This window comes from Calypte anna, chromosome 3 (genome assembly GCF_003957555.1).
Source record: "Calypte anna isolate BGI_N300 chromosome 3, bCalAnn1_v1.p, whole genome shotgun sequence".
Taxonomy (NCBI): domain Eukaryota; kingdom Metazoa; phylum Chordata; class Aves; order Apodiformes; family Trochilidae; genus Calypte; species Calypte anna.
This window is the reverse complement of record NC_044246.1, coordinates 65,847,702-65,865,322: the sequence shown is the minus strand read 5'-3', so window position 1 is coordinate 65,865,322 and position 17,621 is coordinate 65,847,702. Positions and strand designations below refer to the sequence as shown.

At 36.3% G+C, this 17,621-nt stretch overlaps 1 protein-coding gene across 3 annotated transcripts in view; it reads right to left on the bottom strand.

The window, feature by feature from the left end:
* FAM184A (family with sequence similarity 184 member A) overlaps nucleotides 1–17,082 on the bottom strand; it is a 45,592-nt gene extending 28,510 nt beyond the window's left edge. For 2 of the 3 annotated variants that reach the window (XM_008497336.2, XM_008497337.2), the window contains exons 1-7: nucleotides 16,414–17,067; nucleotides 13,584–13,719; nucleotides 9,672–9,853; nucleotides 8,839–9,036; nucleotides 5,037–5,159; nucleotides 1,966–2,127; nucleotides 54–179 (exon numbers count right to left, since the gene is read on the bottom strand). In XM_008497336.2, coding sequence (XP_008495558.1) covers nucleotides 54–179; nucleotides 1,966–2,127; nucleotides 5,037–5,159; nucleotides 8,839–9,036; nucleotides 9,672–9,853; nucleotides 13,584–13,719; nucleotides 16,414–17,067 — 1,581 coding nt within the window. Of the gene's footprint in view, nucleotides 1–53; nucleotides 180–1,965; nucleotides 2,128–5,036; nucleotides 5,160–8,838; nucleotides 9,037–9,671; nucleotides 9,854–13,583; nucleotides 13,720–16,413 lie in introns of all 3 variants that reach the window. The other variant, XM_030447747.1, reaches the window with a different exon arrangement.
* Between the last annotated feature and the right edge of the window lie 539 nt (nucleotides 17,083–17,621).

Genomic DNA, 17,621 nt, shown 5'->3' with positions numbered 1-17,621 from the left:
TATAGGTACTAAGTATTTACTTTCTTATTTAAAAAGGAAAAACAAATTAAAACTTGCCGAAGATTTTCTGTCCATTTTATTTCCAAGTCACGAGCCATCCTGTCAACTTTGAATTTCTCCTCCTCTCTCATGGCAGCAATCATTGCCTCGTGCTGTTGTCTCTCCTGGTCTAGTTCACCCTGAAAACACAAACTTCACAATAGAGACTTATCAGCAGCAAAAAAGTATTTCAAACCTTAAATGAATGCATTTGTAACAAAAATGCCAGTTACAATTGGCTCAGAAAACTCAAACTATAATTTTTTCAGTGTGTAGTTCCCAATTACACAAAATTAACGTCTATACTTCTGCTGCTATTTCTTACTCCTGGAACAGAATTCTGCATTCCTATAAAAAGCTGCAAGATGCAGTTCTAAAGGAAGTAATTTTGAAAAGAACCTCAGAAGTTTATCAGGTGCAGTTCAGTGTATGCAGAACTAACTTCAGAATCAGAGCAGGTTGCCCGAGTTCTTTGACAAGCATGCTTGGGATTTATTTTTTTTTTCATTTAAATCAGCAAATATTCATTATTTGAATTTCAAAAGTTTGAGCTACCAGGATTTGGCATAAGGTTCGTGTGCCTTCTTTCTGTTTCTTGACTGACCTAACCTGGTAGAACTAAACTTTCAGTCTGAACACAAAACTTTTTAGAATTCATATAATTTTCTGTTCAAATTTTACCATGCTAGAATACTGCTGGGTGCTACCTAAAATTCATACTCACATGAATGTTTTTCAGCAGTGCTTGATTCATTCATGAGAAGAGAACATGGTTGTTTAAATTTAAATTCAGACTTTTTAAAGTGATAATTTTCTTGTAGGATTTTTTCATTTATATATACATAAAAATCCATTAATATAAATATTATTGTCAACAACCTGAGATATACGAGTTTATAAAAGTTATAATAGGTGAAGAGAGAAGAATGTAGTAGTTCATATGGACTCACAGAGAAATTATAAAAAAAATACAGATTAAGTGATAAACTGCAATGGGGTGCACATCTTATGACCATAGTTAAGAGGATTTTTTTCTTTAAAAAAAAAACAGAACAACAAGCAAACATCATCCTGTTTCAGGCTGGTTTTGTTAAGAAAATACCATCAGCACAGAAACTGAGCTAGATAACTTATTTTTGTTAATATTTGCTGCTCTACTTCAAATATTGCAGTGATCTTATAAATATGCATTGACTATTGAAGAAAAAGGAAATGTTTTACTTAGTATTAAAATCAATGAGCTACTGACAGATTAACTGACAGTTCCAGTTCCACCTAAGCAAAGTAAAATGGCAATATATTTGTTCTTAGAGAAATTAATTGCTTCAGGTGTATAAGGTGTTCATATTTTCAGGATAATTATCTGCTACTTTTCAAGACACCATAGCAAATATCTATACTACTAAGCATCTTCTGAAATTCTAAATTTCAGCCTGTAGCGAGGATCGTGCTCATGATTTGAGGAAAATATGGTATGCATGCATACTGAAAAAAAAACCTGTTTTGCAACAATATATGAAGCTGGAACAGTACTAGTATAAGACTTCATCTTTTTATGTTCTCATGAAATGGTGTTAAGCCTCTGAAAAATCCAACTATGGATATAATTTGTACGGACATACTTTGGCAGCTAAAATTTATATTAACCACAGAAAGATGTGCTTGCAGCAATACCCATTTAAGACTAAAAAGTGTTCTGAAAACAGCCTAAAACAGTCAACAAGAAACAGCCAGCCCAATATATCCTAGTTTTTCAGGTTTGTTTGGTTTTTTTTCTCTCTCTCTCTCTCTTCGAAATAGAAAGAGAAATGTCTCTTACATATGAAGCTCCTTCAATAACATATTCACTGTAATACTTTTTGAGGTTTTTTTACAACAGCAAGATCACTGCTGACTGTACAATTTATTCTCCATCATTACGATTACCTCGACACTATACAATGAATCTGTGGTTTCTCGCAGTCTTGCTCTTGTTAATTCCAGTTCTTTCTGGAGTATTTCCTGAGCTTCCTGAAGACTGGAGATGTGTCCTTCTGCAGTACCAAGGCCCTGTTCACTTTTTCGTACTAGCTCTTGCAGACGACACACCTATGACAGAAACAAACCCCAAACTTGTAATTTACAAACTTATTACTAATGGCAGCAAAGTCATCCTGGTTTGGTTTTCTTCCAGTGATTTCTAATTCCAACCTAAACAAATTTTCACTTGCACAATCTGTCTCCTTTAATATCGTTTAATGATTCTCTCAAATTCCTGTAACATCGTAAAATCAAAGAATTAAATGGAAGGATTTTGACAAGGGACAAGTGCCTCAAGAAAGGACTAACCTTTACTTCGCAGGTTTGAAGAGGTAACAGTTGTAACAACCTTCTGCTTGTTAGCATAAGTCTATGCAAATACTGTTCAAGACACACGTGTGCACACACACATGTAGACACACACAGCCCTCCCAGTACTCTATCTCCTCTATATGCAACTCATGAAGAATTTAAAAAGAGGGATGACTCCTTTCCTCTCAGCAAGGAATTCCAAATTTCTTTGGCTTGACAGATTTCAGAGAAACACTAATGTTATCTTGAGCACTTCTTTATGTGCTCCTTTGCATTATATGCAAAGAACTACTAATTCCTTACAAAGCCTATCACCTGAAGCAGAAACTACATGAAAAACTGCCCTTAAGACAACACTGACATCCTCAAAATATCAGAGGAAATCCTTTGCATGGAGATGGCTAGTCCTTAGGCTGCTCTGTCAAGAGATGCAAGCAGCAAATCTAAGAAGTCCTGGCTGGTGAGTGGTGAAACCAAGGAGATCTGGTATGTCAACAGCCAACCTCATCCTGAGATAAACACAAAAAAGTTAGTATCTTGACTTAACCTCAACTCTCAAAAAAAAAATCTGTGACAGGACTTTAAGATGACACACTATTCTTAAATAGCATGGTACTGGAAGGGAGCCTAATGAGGCTTCAAATCCTCCTCATCCTTTAGGTCAAATAGTTGCTATCAAAAAGTCTGCCAAAAAGAAGAGGTTCAGAAAAAGGAAGCAGCAGAAGAAACTTAAGAGCTAAGCTAACAATGTGCCAGACATTTCACAGGGTCAGTCCTCAGGTCAGTGAGGACATTGAGAAACTGCTGCCAGTTGTCAATAGGGATTTAAGAGTAAGCTATGGTTCCAAGTGAGGCACTTGTCTCATGTGCTTATGATAACATAGTAGTGATATAAAATGTGCTGCCCCTGTACTACACGGACTGGATTTACAGACCACCCCAAATATATTACATGTGCACTATCTCTCAATATGCAAAATACACTGTAGTATATTTATTCTGACATAGGAATGTAAATAAGTTCAGTTACTAAACAGCAGATGGCCCTAATTCCTTGTTATATTTATGTTAGTTATCTATTCCTTAGGCATGCCTCTGTTTTCTTAATTCAGTGGGCTGATGGATTTTCTAGGGCTGAACTTGATAGCAGTTGGATAATGAAAATTCATTCTTAAAAAATATAAACTTATTTCCTTCAAAGAAGGAGCTTACTACTCATGAATTTGATAAATTGATAAAGAGAAACTAAATTAAAACCTGCTGAATTACTATAGATTGACAATAACTTTCTCCTCAGATCTAATCCAGCAACAAGAAAAGTTAGCAATACAAAAGAAGTTAAAGCTCAGAAGAAATAACAAAACTTCGTCATTTGGAATGAAAAATAAACCCCATTTGATGGGGTTTATTTGATGAGTTCCCTCAACTTCAATGTAGGCAAACACACTGTTAAGAGAGTAAGAGCAGCTTCAGATTCAAATTGCACCTTTCTCAAAGCCTGAGGTAGCAGCAAAGGCACTCAGAGGAAAGTACAGTCTCCACTTCAAAAGATAATCACAACTGACTGAGCAGCAGTCCTGAGCTCTAAAGGTTGTTTAGCTAGTCTGGTACACATATACCTCATAGGCACTATTCCAAAAGTACCTATTATTATATTGAAAGTATATATTCAGAATATACACTTTAATATAGTAATGTGTGTATTAATACAGTAATGTAGATATATAGTAATATTATATCAATATATATTAGCTTATAAGAATATATACTTTAATAATATATACTTTCAGAAGGGTGATTTTTCCCATTTATTAAAAACAAGCCATTTTTTTCTAAACCAAGTTCAACATTTGTGCAAGTTGCAAGTCACCAGAACTAGACAAAGATCTGTTATCTCCAGGACTTGTACAATATAGCAAATAGTATGGAAAAGTAGTGCTGTAAAAAAGGACTTCAACTCATGCCTAAGTCTTACAGAAGACACTGAAATCAAGTGTATGACTTGAACTCAAACAATGAAGCTGATGAATTGTTTTTTTGAAAAAAGGCAAAGGTTCCAGACAAGAAAGCATTGTTGTTTTCATATCAATAGTGTGTGTTTTTTAGTTTAAAAACTGATTATAAAAAGGTGCTGATTTCAAAACTTAAAAATTGTAACTGTATTGAGATATGATACATTTAACATTGATTGCATATATCAAAACATCACGTCACCTTTTGATGGAAATATACAACGATCATTTGCAAGTCAAGGATCTGACTAGAATTTATAGTTATGTCAATTGTAAATAAATATGGCTTTAAATTTAAATTCTCATTTGATACTTTAAATACATTTTCCCTGAATACTGAAATACTTTGTGTTGAGATCTGTGTACCAAATGAGAAAATAAGCAGAGTTAAAACAATAAAGGCTGTTTACATTAACTGTTTTGTACCTCAATCTGTTTTCCTTTGTTAATTTTGTGAAAGACAATAAAATCAGAGCTCAGAAGCGTGTCAAATACTTTCTGTTGGAAGAACACTCTGCTTTAAATAGAAATAAGGCACTAAATAGACTGAGAAGTATAGTCCTAGCTGTGTATTGGACTCTCAGTAGATTATTATTGATAAAACATGGCCTAGTGCACAGCCCCTTTAGTTGACACGATAAAGTTAATTCTTACCTCCTGATTGGCAGAAGTCAGTTTTGTTGTTAGCTCTTCCTTCAGATTTTCCAGTTGCTGTCGGAGCTGATTCTTATCACCCTCCAAATTCAGTTTCTCCTTCTCAAACTGCTGCTCCAACTCCTTCAGGAATTAGAAGGGTGGAAGAATATGTATTTTATATTTGCCATATAGTCATTGCCAAGTACAGGCTTACCATAAGGAAATTGCTCCTCCAAGCATAAACATTCCTGGTCTCAAGCAAGAATTATCCTTTCCTTAAAGTGTTTCAACATGAACATGTATTTCCTTTCCAAAGGATGCCTTTATTTCCTAATCTAACATCCTTGATTAATCACAAAATAAAGACAAAAAAGGACCTTATTGGCAATCACTAGTTTTACATTTTGCACTTAATTCTCAAAACCATTAAAACTATACCTACCTTCACAATTGCACAAGTTTTCACATTTTCCAGCATATTATCAGTGACATTTTATAGTCTTTACTCATTTATCTCCTACACATAATCCCCACAAAAAATAGTACACCTTAAAATCCAGACTGAGCTTTGGAAGTTTTTCAGACTTACAATAAATGGGAAAAGTCCCACTCCGTATCTATAAAACTTGTGTAGAACTAAAAGAAAAAAAAAATGCCTTCAAGTCCAACTATATGGAAACAATGAAATAACACCTCCGTTTTCATCTGATAAAAACTTTCTTGGATTAATTGTATTTCTCTTACCTGATCCTATGTTGTATGCATTTTATATATACATACACACACACACGTCAAACTTTCTAAGGAAGACTAAAAATGTATGCTTCACCTTAATTAATATCCAAAATGGTTTTTTCAGAAGAAAAATTTGTCACAAAATGCTTAACATGAAACATGTTAAATTAAGACCTTTACTATATATTCCCATGGAACACATTATGTAGTTTATTAAACCACACATTCTTTAAGAAAATTTAGTTGCCAGGAATCAGAAAATAAGATTTCAAGGTTTTCTATGCAGCTACCTTTATAAACTCCCTGCTAGGCACTAGCTGTAATGCAAGGCTTACTATTGATTCAGTGCCTCTGTGTTTCCCTGGGCTCAGATTTCTGAGAAATCAGTAATATCTTAGAAATGGCTATCCATAGGTGAGAGCCACACATGAAAAAGTACAACTGCGGGCATCAGTAAGATTGCAGAGACAGGGATAGTTAAGAGCTTAAGAATTTGAAAGGAAAAAGAACATAATGAAAAGTTATAGAAGTCTAAGGAAAACCTAAAGGAGAGAGAAGACAACAACTTGGTGTCATCCAGCTCCTTCCAAGAATCAACAGGAGCCAACCCTTCCTCATCCAAAACCAGAGACTCCTTACATGTTTTGCTGTGGGTTACAAGTTAAAGCTTAGTAGCTTGCTAGTTCCAGCTCTTAATTAGAGTGTTGCAATATGCCCTGGTGAGGCCACACCTCGAGTCCTGTGTCCAGTTCTGGGCCCCTCACAGTTTAGGAAGGATATTGAGGTCCTGGAGCAGGTCCAAAGGAGGGCAACCAGGCTGGTGAAGGGACTCCAGCACAGACCCTATGAGGAGAGGCTGAGGGAGCTGGGGCTGTTCAGCCTAAAGAAGAGAAGGCTCCGAGGAGACCTCATCGCTCTCTACAACTCCCTGAAAGGAGGGTGTAGCCAGGTGGGAGTTGGTCTCTTTTGCCAGACGACTTTCAACAAGACAAGAGGGCACGGTCTTAAGTTGTGCCAGGGGAAGTTTAGCTTAGATATTAGAAAGAATTTCTTTACAGAGAGAGTGATCAAGCATTGGAATGGGCTGCCCAGGGAAGTAGTAGATTCTCCATCCCTGGAGATATTTAAAAAGAGACTGGATGTGGCACTCAGTGCCATGGTCTAGCAACCGCAACGGTGGTTCAAGGGTTGGACTCGATGATCTCTGAGGTCCCTTCCAACCCAGCCAATTCTATGATTCTATGATTCTATGAAATGCTTTGTGTATCAAGTGCTTACACAGTCTCTGTGTTCATGGTAGAAGTTGGTCAGTGATAAAACAGAGGGTTGCATGGTCCATAATGCTACACAACGTAACTCAAACCCATGTTTTTTCACCAGGCCCAGAAAAATTACCACATGGGGCAAACAATGCTTGCTAAATGATTTATTCAATTCTTCTCCTTCATATTATGAAATTTGCTATCTGTACAATTTCACTAGTGCTATTTAGACCCCATTTTGATAACTGAGTAATTAGTTCTTTTATGATACTTGTCAGTACAGCTGTGCAGTACTGCAAAATTATTAGCAACTCTTTTCATAACCCTTCTATGAACTGATGCCATTTTTACAGCTCATTTTATAGATGGAAGAATTGAAGCAGAGAGACACAGTAGAGCCATTTCTTGAGTTCTATTCTCATTCTAAATACTCCTTTTCTGCTCCACTTTTTTTTTTTCAAAATTTACAAACCCCGGAAGCCTTTTGAAGTCTTCTAGTCCTAATAAATCCTCATGCCCTCTGTTCAAAGGTTCCCTTTACTATGCTTCTTACTCATACTATTTTCAATTCTTCTCCACATTTGATACTGACTGATGTTTCTTCCTTGAATTACTCAAATAACTCAACTTAGCAAGACAGGCTTGGCAAAGGAGACAGTATATGAATAAGGATATACTGAGATCTAGACCCTGACATCTTTTCATAGTAAATTCTCCATTGCTGAAATCAAGTTTCACATTTCTCCTTTATAGAGCTGCTCCTGTATTTTAACTAAAATTTAATTATTTAAGAACACACATCTTACAATATCCTTGTTTTATACTCTCCATTATTCTAACAACAATCAAAATAAAGCAAAATATTTTACTGATGTAAAAGAAAGATACTTCCAGAAGCCCTTAAAGACATTGTTTGATTAACAGGCATATTTAAAGTTACAAGGAAATAAAACTGAATGATCAGATGCATGTATGCCATAGAGAACTACTTCCATTACTGAAAGACATGAAAAATTCTTGGAGACCTATTCAAAATAAAACTAAGAAGGAAAATATTAGTAAAATAACAACAAAAAATCAAAAAGCAAATAAAAAAGGTTAAGACACACAACACTAACTACAACTGTGGGTTTTCATATATTTCCTGTTAACACAGCAATAAGCATAACAAGGCCTGAAATTAAACAATATTTATTCTGTATTCACTGTATTAGGCAAAATTTGCGTATAATATACATACAATAAGATTAGTAAATAATAATTCAAAGTAGGTTCTTTTATCCCAACAAAGAAAAGGCCAATTTTGTGGGTGAAACAAAAAAGCCTTTCAGTGTCAGCATTTAACTTAAATAAGTAGCTGAAACACAGTTTGCATAACTTTATGATGCAAGTTAGAGCTGTTATCTTCAAAGTAAAAATATAGCCAAGTATTAATACAATAACTTTCTGCACTATTTTTGAAGATTTTCAATAAATGGAGTAATAATTTTTCATCTTTAGAAGAACCGATCTTAGATGATACATGAAATTCTCTGAATATGATGGGTCACAAACTGGAAAAACCCACCTACTATACTTGAAAAGAAAGATGTATTGAGTTGATAATTTCTTTTGTATGCAGACAAATTAAAGTACAAATGTTCTTTTTTTAGGAAGATGAACGTTATTTTAATAAAGGCTGAGCAGTTTCCTCAGAGAGGGACAGCAGATCTAAAGATAACTCTAAATAAAGTTTGCCATACAACAAAACCATACGGTAAAAAGTTCAAACTCTAATATTTGCCTTTGTAATATGTTTAATTATTAAGAAACCTCAAACCTACCATCTGCAATTTTTTCTTATCCTTATTGGCATTACTGTGTGCAGCCTCTATTGCAGTATGGTGTTTCCATGCCAGCTCTTCTAAGGTCTTGGAATGAGCCTCCTTTAGCTGTGCAGCCTCTCCTTCTAATCTTGCTTGCAATTTTACCAGCTCCTTTTCATAATATTCACGTTGTGTCTCCCTTGCTTCATTTACTTTCTGTAAGCAAGAAAAAAAGAAAATTATTTCTATTAAGCAGTGAAATCCGGACAGTAGGAAGAAAAAATACAGAAATATTATTGGTGGCATATATGTACAAAAATTAACTTCCAGACAAAACAAACTGAGCAAACACTAAGCACTGACTAAATAATACAATAGTAGTTCCAATATATCCATTCAAATCAATATAGCCATATCAAAATCTACTTTTTTCCTCTACTTAATTTGGGAAAACAACACTCAGGTACTAAGCCTATAGAAAATGTCAGTTTAGTATTTTCAAACAATAGCTTTTTAAATTACTCTGTAACCATTTCAGCTTTTTCCTTACTGAGATGCCTTATGTAACAGGGATTAACACACTAGATTACAAATTGAATTAAGAGATTTCCAAAGCAGTTTGATCTAATCTGACTTGCCTCTACTCTGGCTTTACACTCTTAAAGTCATTGTGTGTTTCTACATGCAATACACTTGCAACATACTACCACTGGTCCCAGTCCAACCAGATTAATAAAAAAAAATAAACAAAACAAACACAAAACTCCATAAAAACCTCGAGAAACAAGCAAACATACAAACTTAATTAAGTCTTTGATTTTTATTCAACTAAAACCAATAAGATGTTTAACCTTCTCCAAGGCCAGAATTTGCTGCCTTTGTCGCTCGTCCAGACTCTGTGTTTTGCTTTGTAATAAGTTTCTTTCTTCTTCCAGCTGGGATAGTTTTTCTTTTAATCTAGACTTCTCTGATTCCAAGTCTCTGATTGTAACTTCTTGAGTCATTTGAGTAGCCTGAAGCATTCCAATGTGACCTAAAACCAAAACAGCTCTTTAAAACCTTTACATTAGTTTCACATGATTGCAATACACTATACTCATTCTTCAGTGATTTCTGGAAGTACAACTCCACCACAAGCTGTTGATGGATCTACACTGCAATGCTTAGTTTCCCCTCCCCTTCTCCCTGTTTTATTGTTATTGTAAAATGTCCAACAACAGTAGAGTGTTGGGTGCTGCAGTGGCATTAGTTTCCATTTTCCTGGTTCAAAGGTGCATACTGACTCCAAAGAAAAGACAGAAGCAGACACTAGTACAAATACAATCTCTCTTGAAGAATTTACCCCACTTATGATCACCCATTTTTATGCCCCAGTAAACTACACAACAGAAAGCAGAATACTAATGAAGTCTAGTGGTAAAATGGTGTTACATCATACTCATAATCTGACTAGCATGCTACATATAGCAACTAAAGCTATGTAAAACTTACAGAACTACACTTTATTTTGCTCTAATAATATGACTAAAAGACATAACAGAGTTTGTTTTCTCTATCATAAAGTATGACCTAACTCCCTGTAAATTAAGAAGCTTTAAATTTCTTTACATAGATTAACAATAACTTTACAAGGCTAGGAAGAATAACTATCTGCCATTCACATCACCAATGAAAAAAGGCTGATGATTTCAGAAATGTTTGTCCTTCTGGATTTAGATATGTATTATTGAAAACACTACATTACACTGACTACAGCAGTGAAACTTCTGTTACTCTGGAACAGAAGGGGCAGAAGACCACTTTCGGAATAGAGAGTGTGTTCAATTCTAGGTGTGTTCAATTGAGCAACTGAGAGGATACTAAGTTTGTTCAATTGAAAGGTAAGCAGCAGATATTCTACCACTATTTTAAAATCTTTGTGGGAACTTCTGAAGTCATGCCTAAAGACAACATTGATGTTGGAATGGATCTTTTGATAGAACCACCCTATTATCCCTTTCATAAACTGCATGACCTAGACTTGTTTGAAATATGCCTTTTAAAGCAGACTTTCAAGGACTACAGAGATCCTTAACAGTTTCACATAAGGAAAGCATCTGTATAATAAACTATAATTTACACAGAATAATTCTTCAGTAGTCACAACTTCTGGACTTCCCTTCTCTGCTCCTCCCTTCTCTCTTCCTTTACCCCCCCATTTTATAATAATATTACAAAATGACAGATTAGGCGAGTTTTAATGAGAGTATTGCTTTTAAATTTAATTTGCTAAGAAACAGCTAAGACTGTGGACTGCTTGTCATGCTTTCTCACAAGACAAAACCCCCGAGCCTTCAGATTCAATTCCACCTGTGCAAGACATGAGCCAAAGGAAACAGTTTTCACCTTTCTTGCCTGTGGATGCTGATGTGAAAGAAAGAACAGTGGAATTTGGCTATGAAAAACACTACAAAAATATTTTTGCAAATGATGCACAACTTCTTACAAAGTTCTGAAGAATTCTAACAGTCACTTTGACATTTTCGTTTGATAAAACTAAAAACCGAAGAGAAAAACAAGATAACAGGTATGCTTAATTTCTGTAGCATTTCAAAAACTCCCTTGTTTCAAAAGTTCAGCTATGGAAGAAATAGACTTGCAAACACAGATTTTAGAATGTAACAAGGAAAATAATTGTAAAGCAATATCAAGTTTGTCAGGAAGTATTATGCACACTTCTATTTTATTGTAAGCACAGACAGTGATCTAGAGCTGTCGTTCTAGCAATACCAACACACAATACAGGTTTCCAATCTGCCATGCTGTACCACAGAAGGTATGAAATGCTGCAGTTTCCTTTTAAGTTTAGAATTCCTGGGTAAATGGAGGAGGAATATATTAACTTCCCATAACAGACTTAACTCAGTGTTCTCAAACTGTAGCATGAGTAAATATTTTGTATGGTAAGTAGGAGAATTTAGTTTCTTTGGGGAAGGATTTTTTACTTCCAAGCATGAGCTGAAATTCAAGGAGATGGCAGTGGGCCAGCAACAGAAACCTCTCCCAAACATGCTGGCAATTAATTCTACCACACAGAAAGGGATTGGTGGCACAACTAAACAGGGCTCCTGGTTCTTTTTGGACAGGAAGGTTCTGTAAAGCACAGATGTACTGACAGTCTCACTGAGCTCAGTAATGGTGTGAACACGCTGGAAATTCTGATAAAGCTAAAAACTTTGGTGCCAGAGGAGACCAGTGCTAGACTCATGCTAGCTGACTCCTTATGATCAGTAACCTGGAAAAAACACCTGGCTATTTAAGTTTGCTCACATGAAACCTGAAGCTGAACCCTTAGAATCACAGAATTGGCTGGGTTGGAAGGGACCTCAGAGATCATCAAGTCCAACCCTTGAACCACTACCACTGCAGTTACTAATGCTTCCTTCCCATGCTTCTGCCTATGGAAGAAAACAGCAACAGGTCAAGAAGTGCACAAGAACAGAGTTTTTTTCCGCAACAGTCTCAGGTCATTAAATTTTTTTTTAGTGTCTCACAGAATTTTTTGAAGACTCAGATTCCCATTGGAGATGCTCTTAGCACGAAGTTCATTCCTTTTAACTATGTACATGCAGTAAAACCTTGCAGTCTTGGGTCCCTGCTGGCCTCTATATTGTCTGAACATAGCCTTGACTATTTCTAAGCCTCTACCTGAGCTGGCTTATCTATGCTACCTGTCCTAGGTGTGAAGCTCTCCTCACACACTCAGTTCATCTGTAGGAACTGCTTTATTTTTTTAAAGGACAGAAATAAAGGCTTGATACAGGCCACATTTACATACAGTTTGAGGGCTTTGCCACATGTAGCCACTGTAATAGTAAACTATTAGAAAACTAGTAGACACTACAGTGTCTACAAAACCAGACACTGTAATAGTAAACTGTAACAGTAAACATTGTATCTTATTATATATATTATATAAATAAACTATTACAGTATTAGCAAGTTAGCACTGTGAATTATTTTCCGGCTCCAAGACCAACTGGCACAGTCTGGCAGCATCCCAGAATTCAAAACAAGGTGACCTTATCCAAACTGACATTTGGGAAGAGCCCCTGGGCTTGTGCTAACTTGTGTGGAAAATAATCAGGTATTTCTACTATTGGTCAAGTTGAGCAAGGCTGAAGATAAGCCAGGGGCTTATTTCTAGCCTAGTTCTACCTATAGGATAGTTAACCAAGTTCAGGTAGCTGGGCCCATGCCATTCCCCTACCACTCAACAGTTCACTAGAGAAGCAATGCCAGTAAGTGTAAACCCAGATGTGTACAGGCAAATCTTTAACCATTTTCTATGCTGTTCCATATAGCAACTAAAGAAAATGGCTATAAAGAAAACCGTAACAGCTAAGTTGCAAGATGGTAGGTGTAAAACAAAGTGTGGTACCCTTGGAGAAAAGACAAAGCAACTGAAAAAAAAGATGGAGAAACAGGAATCATGGCTCAGTGATTATGTGGAGAACAGACACAGAGCAGCAGCATTCTGTACAAGTGTGGTTAAGGCAGGAAATTCCAAGTCCTGAAAGATGCCATACAAAGGTAGAATATTTGGACAAATAAGTACACAAAAAAGAATCATAGGCACCAAAACTTGTCAAAAACTTCTATGAACACCACTGAGCAGTTTTTAGGCACTCTAAACCTCCACAAGCTAACAGGAAAAGGGAAGGAAGAAAGGCTACAATAAATAGATGAAGTTGATTTCCAGATTAAGTTACTGACATACATACTGGCTTTGAGAACAAGATCAGTAGCCTGCTGCTGTAAGCGCTCTCTAGCAGCTGCTAGTTCACTTTCAACTTCCTTGTGTTTGCTTAACAAGGACATCTCCTCCTCCTTCACATCATCTAGCTGTTTTTGAAGAACCTAGAGAAAGAAAAGTATAACAACTCTTATTATATACAATCATGTTCAAATTTAAATGAGCTTTAGGTTAAAATGTACAGAAAAGACCCTTCAGAGAACAGGTTTTATTCATACAAAAGCTGAAATTTTGTACTATCATCATCACATTCATTTTGTACTATGTCTTTTTCCAAAAATACCATTGAAGCACTACAAGATACTGGATATATGGCATGACAAGAAAACAGAAGAGAATATTCAGAAAGTTTTGTGAAAAATGAAAATGGTTAAACAGTCCAGAGTTTGAAAAGCCATCTGAGAAACCTGATTTCTGGTATCTGAGAGTTCTTCACTTCGAAGAATACAGCAGTTCACAGCAGTTTGTGTGTCCTTCATTGCAACTCTGAGTGTTTAGTACTGACACAAATGAAGCTGCACATGGACATATATAAAACAAGAGCTAGGCCATTAGTTTAATTTAACTTTTAGTATGTTTAAAGCCTGATGTACCAATTCAAATTAGTGTAAGCTTGGGTAGTGGGGTTATGCGTTTTCAGCCACACAAGACAACTTGTTATGTTTTAATGATTGGAAATACTATTCTATAGACTTCAAAAGGAAAAGTAAGGGGTCATTTCAGAAAATAAAGCAAGTAACAGAGTTGGGCTAAACACTGGACAGAATGTGTAATGAAACATTGACACCAGATTATTCCTTTGATCACCTCACCCACAATTCTCAGAGCAGGACCTGACTTTAAAAACTGCTGTGAATACTTTACTGGACACTTCCTTTCAAACCAAGAGAAATTCTTTGACTGCAGAAACGATCAACATACAGTGGGTTTCCTCTTTGCTGCAGCTTGCCAGAAGCCCACCTCCTTGATGCAGTCAACTGAAAGGCAGGAGAACCTGCTTTGTTAACTGAAAAAGTTAGAAACAATCTTTTGGAAGGCCCCTTCAGAAAGAGGAAAAAGATATTCTGAATTGAACATTTCATAATGGTTGCAGTTTTCTTTCACTATACCCTGTAACTATTAAACAAGAAGGAAAGACAGTACAAAATCTGGGTTGGAAGTAGGCTATAAATGGGAAAAGCTCAAGGTTCATCTCAGCTCCAAAATTATGAATATTACTTCTGGCTTTAAAACTTGAGAGGAATTAGAAATGCAGAAGACACTCAAGCTTAGCCACAGAAATTACTATTCTCCAGGCCTCAGCACAGCTACCAAAAAACCAAGCAGAATTTCACAGAATTTTTTCCTTCAAGCCCAGCATTCCCAGCTCTACTTTCACTGACAAAACAAAAAATTATCAGTCTTTGTATTTCTGGGATGTCTTGTGCTTCTTTAAGAACAAGAAACTTTAGTACCTAAATAACACTATATTGTGATTTAATCTAGTAAGCAATTAAGGCCCATGCAGCCACTTGATGACTCTCCTTCCAGCTGGATGGGGGAGAGAATCAGAAAGGTAAAAGTGAGAAAACTTGTGGGTTGAGATACAGTTCAATAGGTAAAGCAAAAGGCACATGCCCAAGCAAAGCAGAACAAATAATTATTTCACTGCTTCCCACTGGCAGGCAGGTGTTCAGCTGTCTCCAGGACAGCAGGGCTCCATCACATAGAAGTGTTACTTGGGAAGACAAATGCCAGAATTTCAAATGTCCTTCCCTCCTCCTCCTTTCCCAGCTTTGACTGCTGAGCCAATGTCATGTGGTATGGAATATCCCTTTGGACAGCTGGGGTCAACTTTTCCAGCTATATCCCCTCTCCCAGTCTGCTCCCTGGTGAGGCGGGGTGAGAAGTAGAAGGGCCTTGACACTATGTCAGTACTGCTCAGCAACAGCTAAAACATGTCTTACTAACACTGTTTTCAGCACAAATCCAAAACAGAGCCCCATACCAGCTTCTATCCCAGCTAAAACCAGTACATAGGAAAATGAGTGCAGTATTTCAGCTACTGATCTGTGAAAACATCACTGAAGACCTAAGACTAATATGTTTAAACACTCAGAAAGCTGTCTTTTCTTACCTCCCAACAAATCTACTTTTTTAACACCCAACATGTTTAGGCAAGGTAGTCAGTAATGAGATCCACAAGCAAAACTGCACAAAATACAGAAAATCAATTATACTTATAGTGTCAGTTGTATGACATTCCTGTGTCTGTATGACATTCCTGTACTGAAGACATTTCTGCAAATTTCTTGACTTTTCTAGCAAACATTTCATTTTGTCAGCATTACATCTCAAATGGTACCAGTCACCAAGATCCTCCACACCTCTTTTTTTTTTCTTTTTTTTTCTTTTTTTTTTTTGGATGGGTGTGGGGGTGGGTGGGGAGAGGGTTGGTCAGAGAGGAGATGGAGACCTGATACAAAGACACTGCTTAGTCTTTTTTTTATTTATTATTTCTTTCTTTGGGGCAGGGAAACATGGTTTGATTCGGAATTTGTCTGTTCTTTAAGCAGTAAAAATTTCAAGTACTGAGTTTACTACGCTTTGGATAGTATGACTAGAACATTAACAACTGACAGGAAGATCAAAAACTCTCCCCTAAAACAAAAATAGAAGTAGATGACAATCAAGTATAAGTGACAGAAAATTAAGTTTACACATTGCAATCACCTCAACCTACCAGCCTCATGCAAAGATAGCATAAGTAGTAAAAGAAAATTTATAGAGTCTTGGGAACAAAATATCATTGGTCTCACCTGAACATTGTTTTCTGCTGTACCAAGAGCCACCTGAAGTTTTTGGCATTTTTCCCGTAGACTGGCAGCTTCATCCTGGACCATTTGCAATTCAGTTTTAAGCTTTCCCAGGTTCTTCCGTAACACACTTTCCTGGTTTTGAAATTCTTTTCTTAGCTCAGCTTCTTTTTCTTTGCAAGCATGTAGACTTTCTGCTGTAAAAAGCTGAGATCTTTTCAAAGAATCGAGTTCATGTTCATAGAAGGACTGGGCTTTGCTGAGTTTGCCTTCATAGTCCTCAATGAGTTTTTTTCTTTCCAGCCTTAGCTCTTCAACTTTATTGTTCAAGTCTTCCAGCTCCAGCCTATGCAATTCCTCTAGTTTTTCTTGTCCCTTACTTAAAGTAGCATTCTGACTCTGGTGAGTCTTCAGAAGCTCTTGAATCTCAAGCCTGTGGGCAGCTCTCAAGTCTTCCAGAGCTGCACGCTTGTCCTTCTCATACTGCACTTGTAATTGTATGAAGCTTCGTAGCCTTTCCTCAAATTTCTTTCTTATCTCTTCTACTTCTCTTGACATGGTCACTACACGTTGGACATGCTGAGCTTCTGCACAAAGCTGCATATCTTCAACTCTACCCTTATAAGCTTCAAATTCTGTCAAGGCTTGATGTTTCATCTTTTTATGATCTTCCAGTGACTCTTCTAAAACCTGGATCTTTCTCTTGAGATCCATTTCTTCTGCAACTTTACTTTTATACTGCAAGATCTTATCTCTGGTCTCTGCCAGAATTTGTTGAATTTCTTCTTCGTGAGCATCCTTAAGGGCTTGGATAGCTGCTTCATGTTCATCATTTTTAGTGTTCAAAGCATATATTACCTACAAACATGGAATAACATTTTATTAGAGAAAAAGTAGTCTAGTTATCTGTTAAACAATAAGAAAAAATACCCAGGTTCTCTGAAAAGTTACTTTGACAACCTGGCATGTTTTCATGATACAAATTAGACACGAAACATTATGAATGTGACTGCATAGTCTGCAGACATTTATTATGAATGTGACCATATTAATTATGACAGTCTTACACCTCTTGTAGAATGTTTTCTTTCTACACTTTGACCTACAACCTTCCTGATGAAAGTTTTGCCCTCATGTGCATGTTGATGGTATAAATATCAATAGAGAAAAGGACATTCAACACATCTGAAAAAGCAAACTAAAAAAATTTA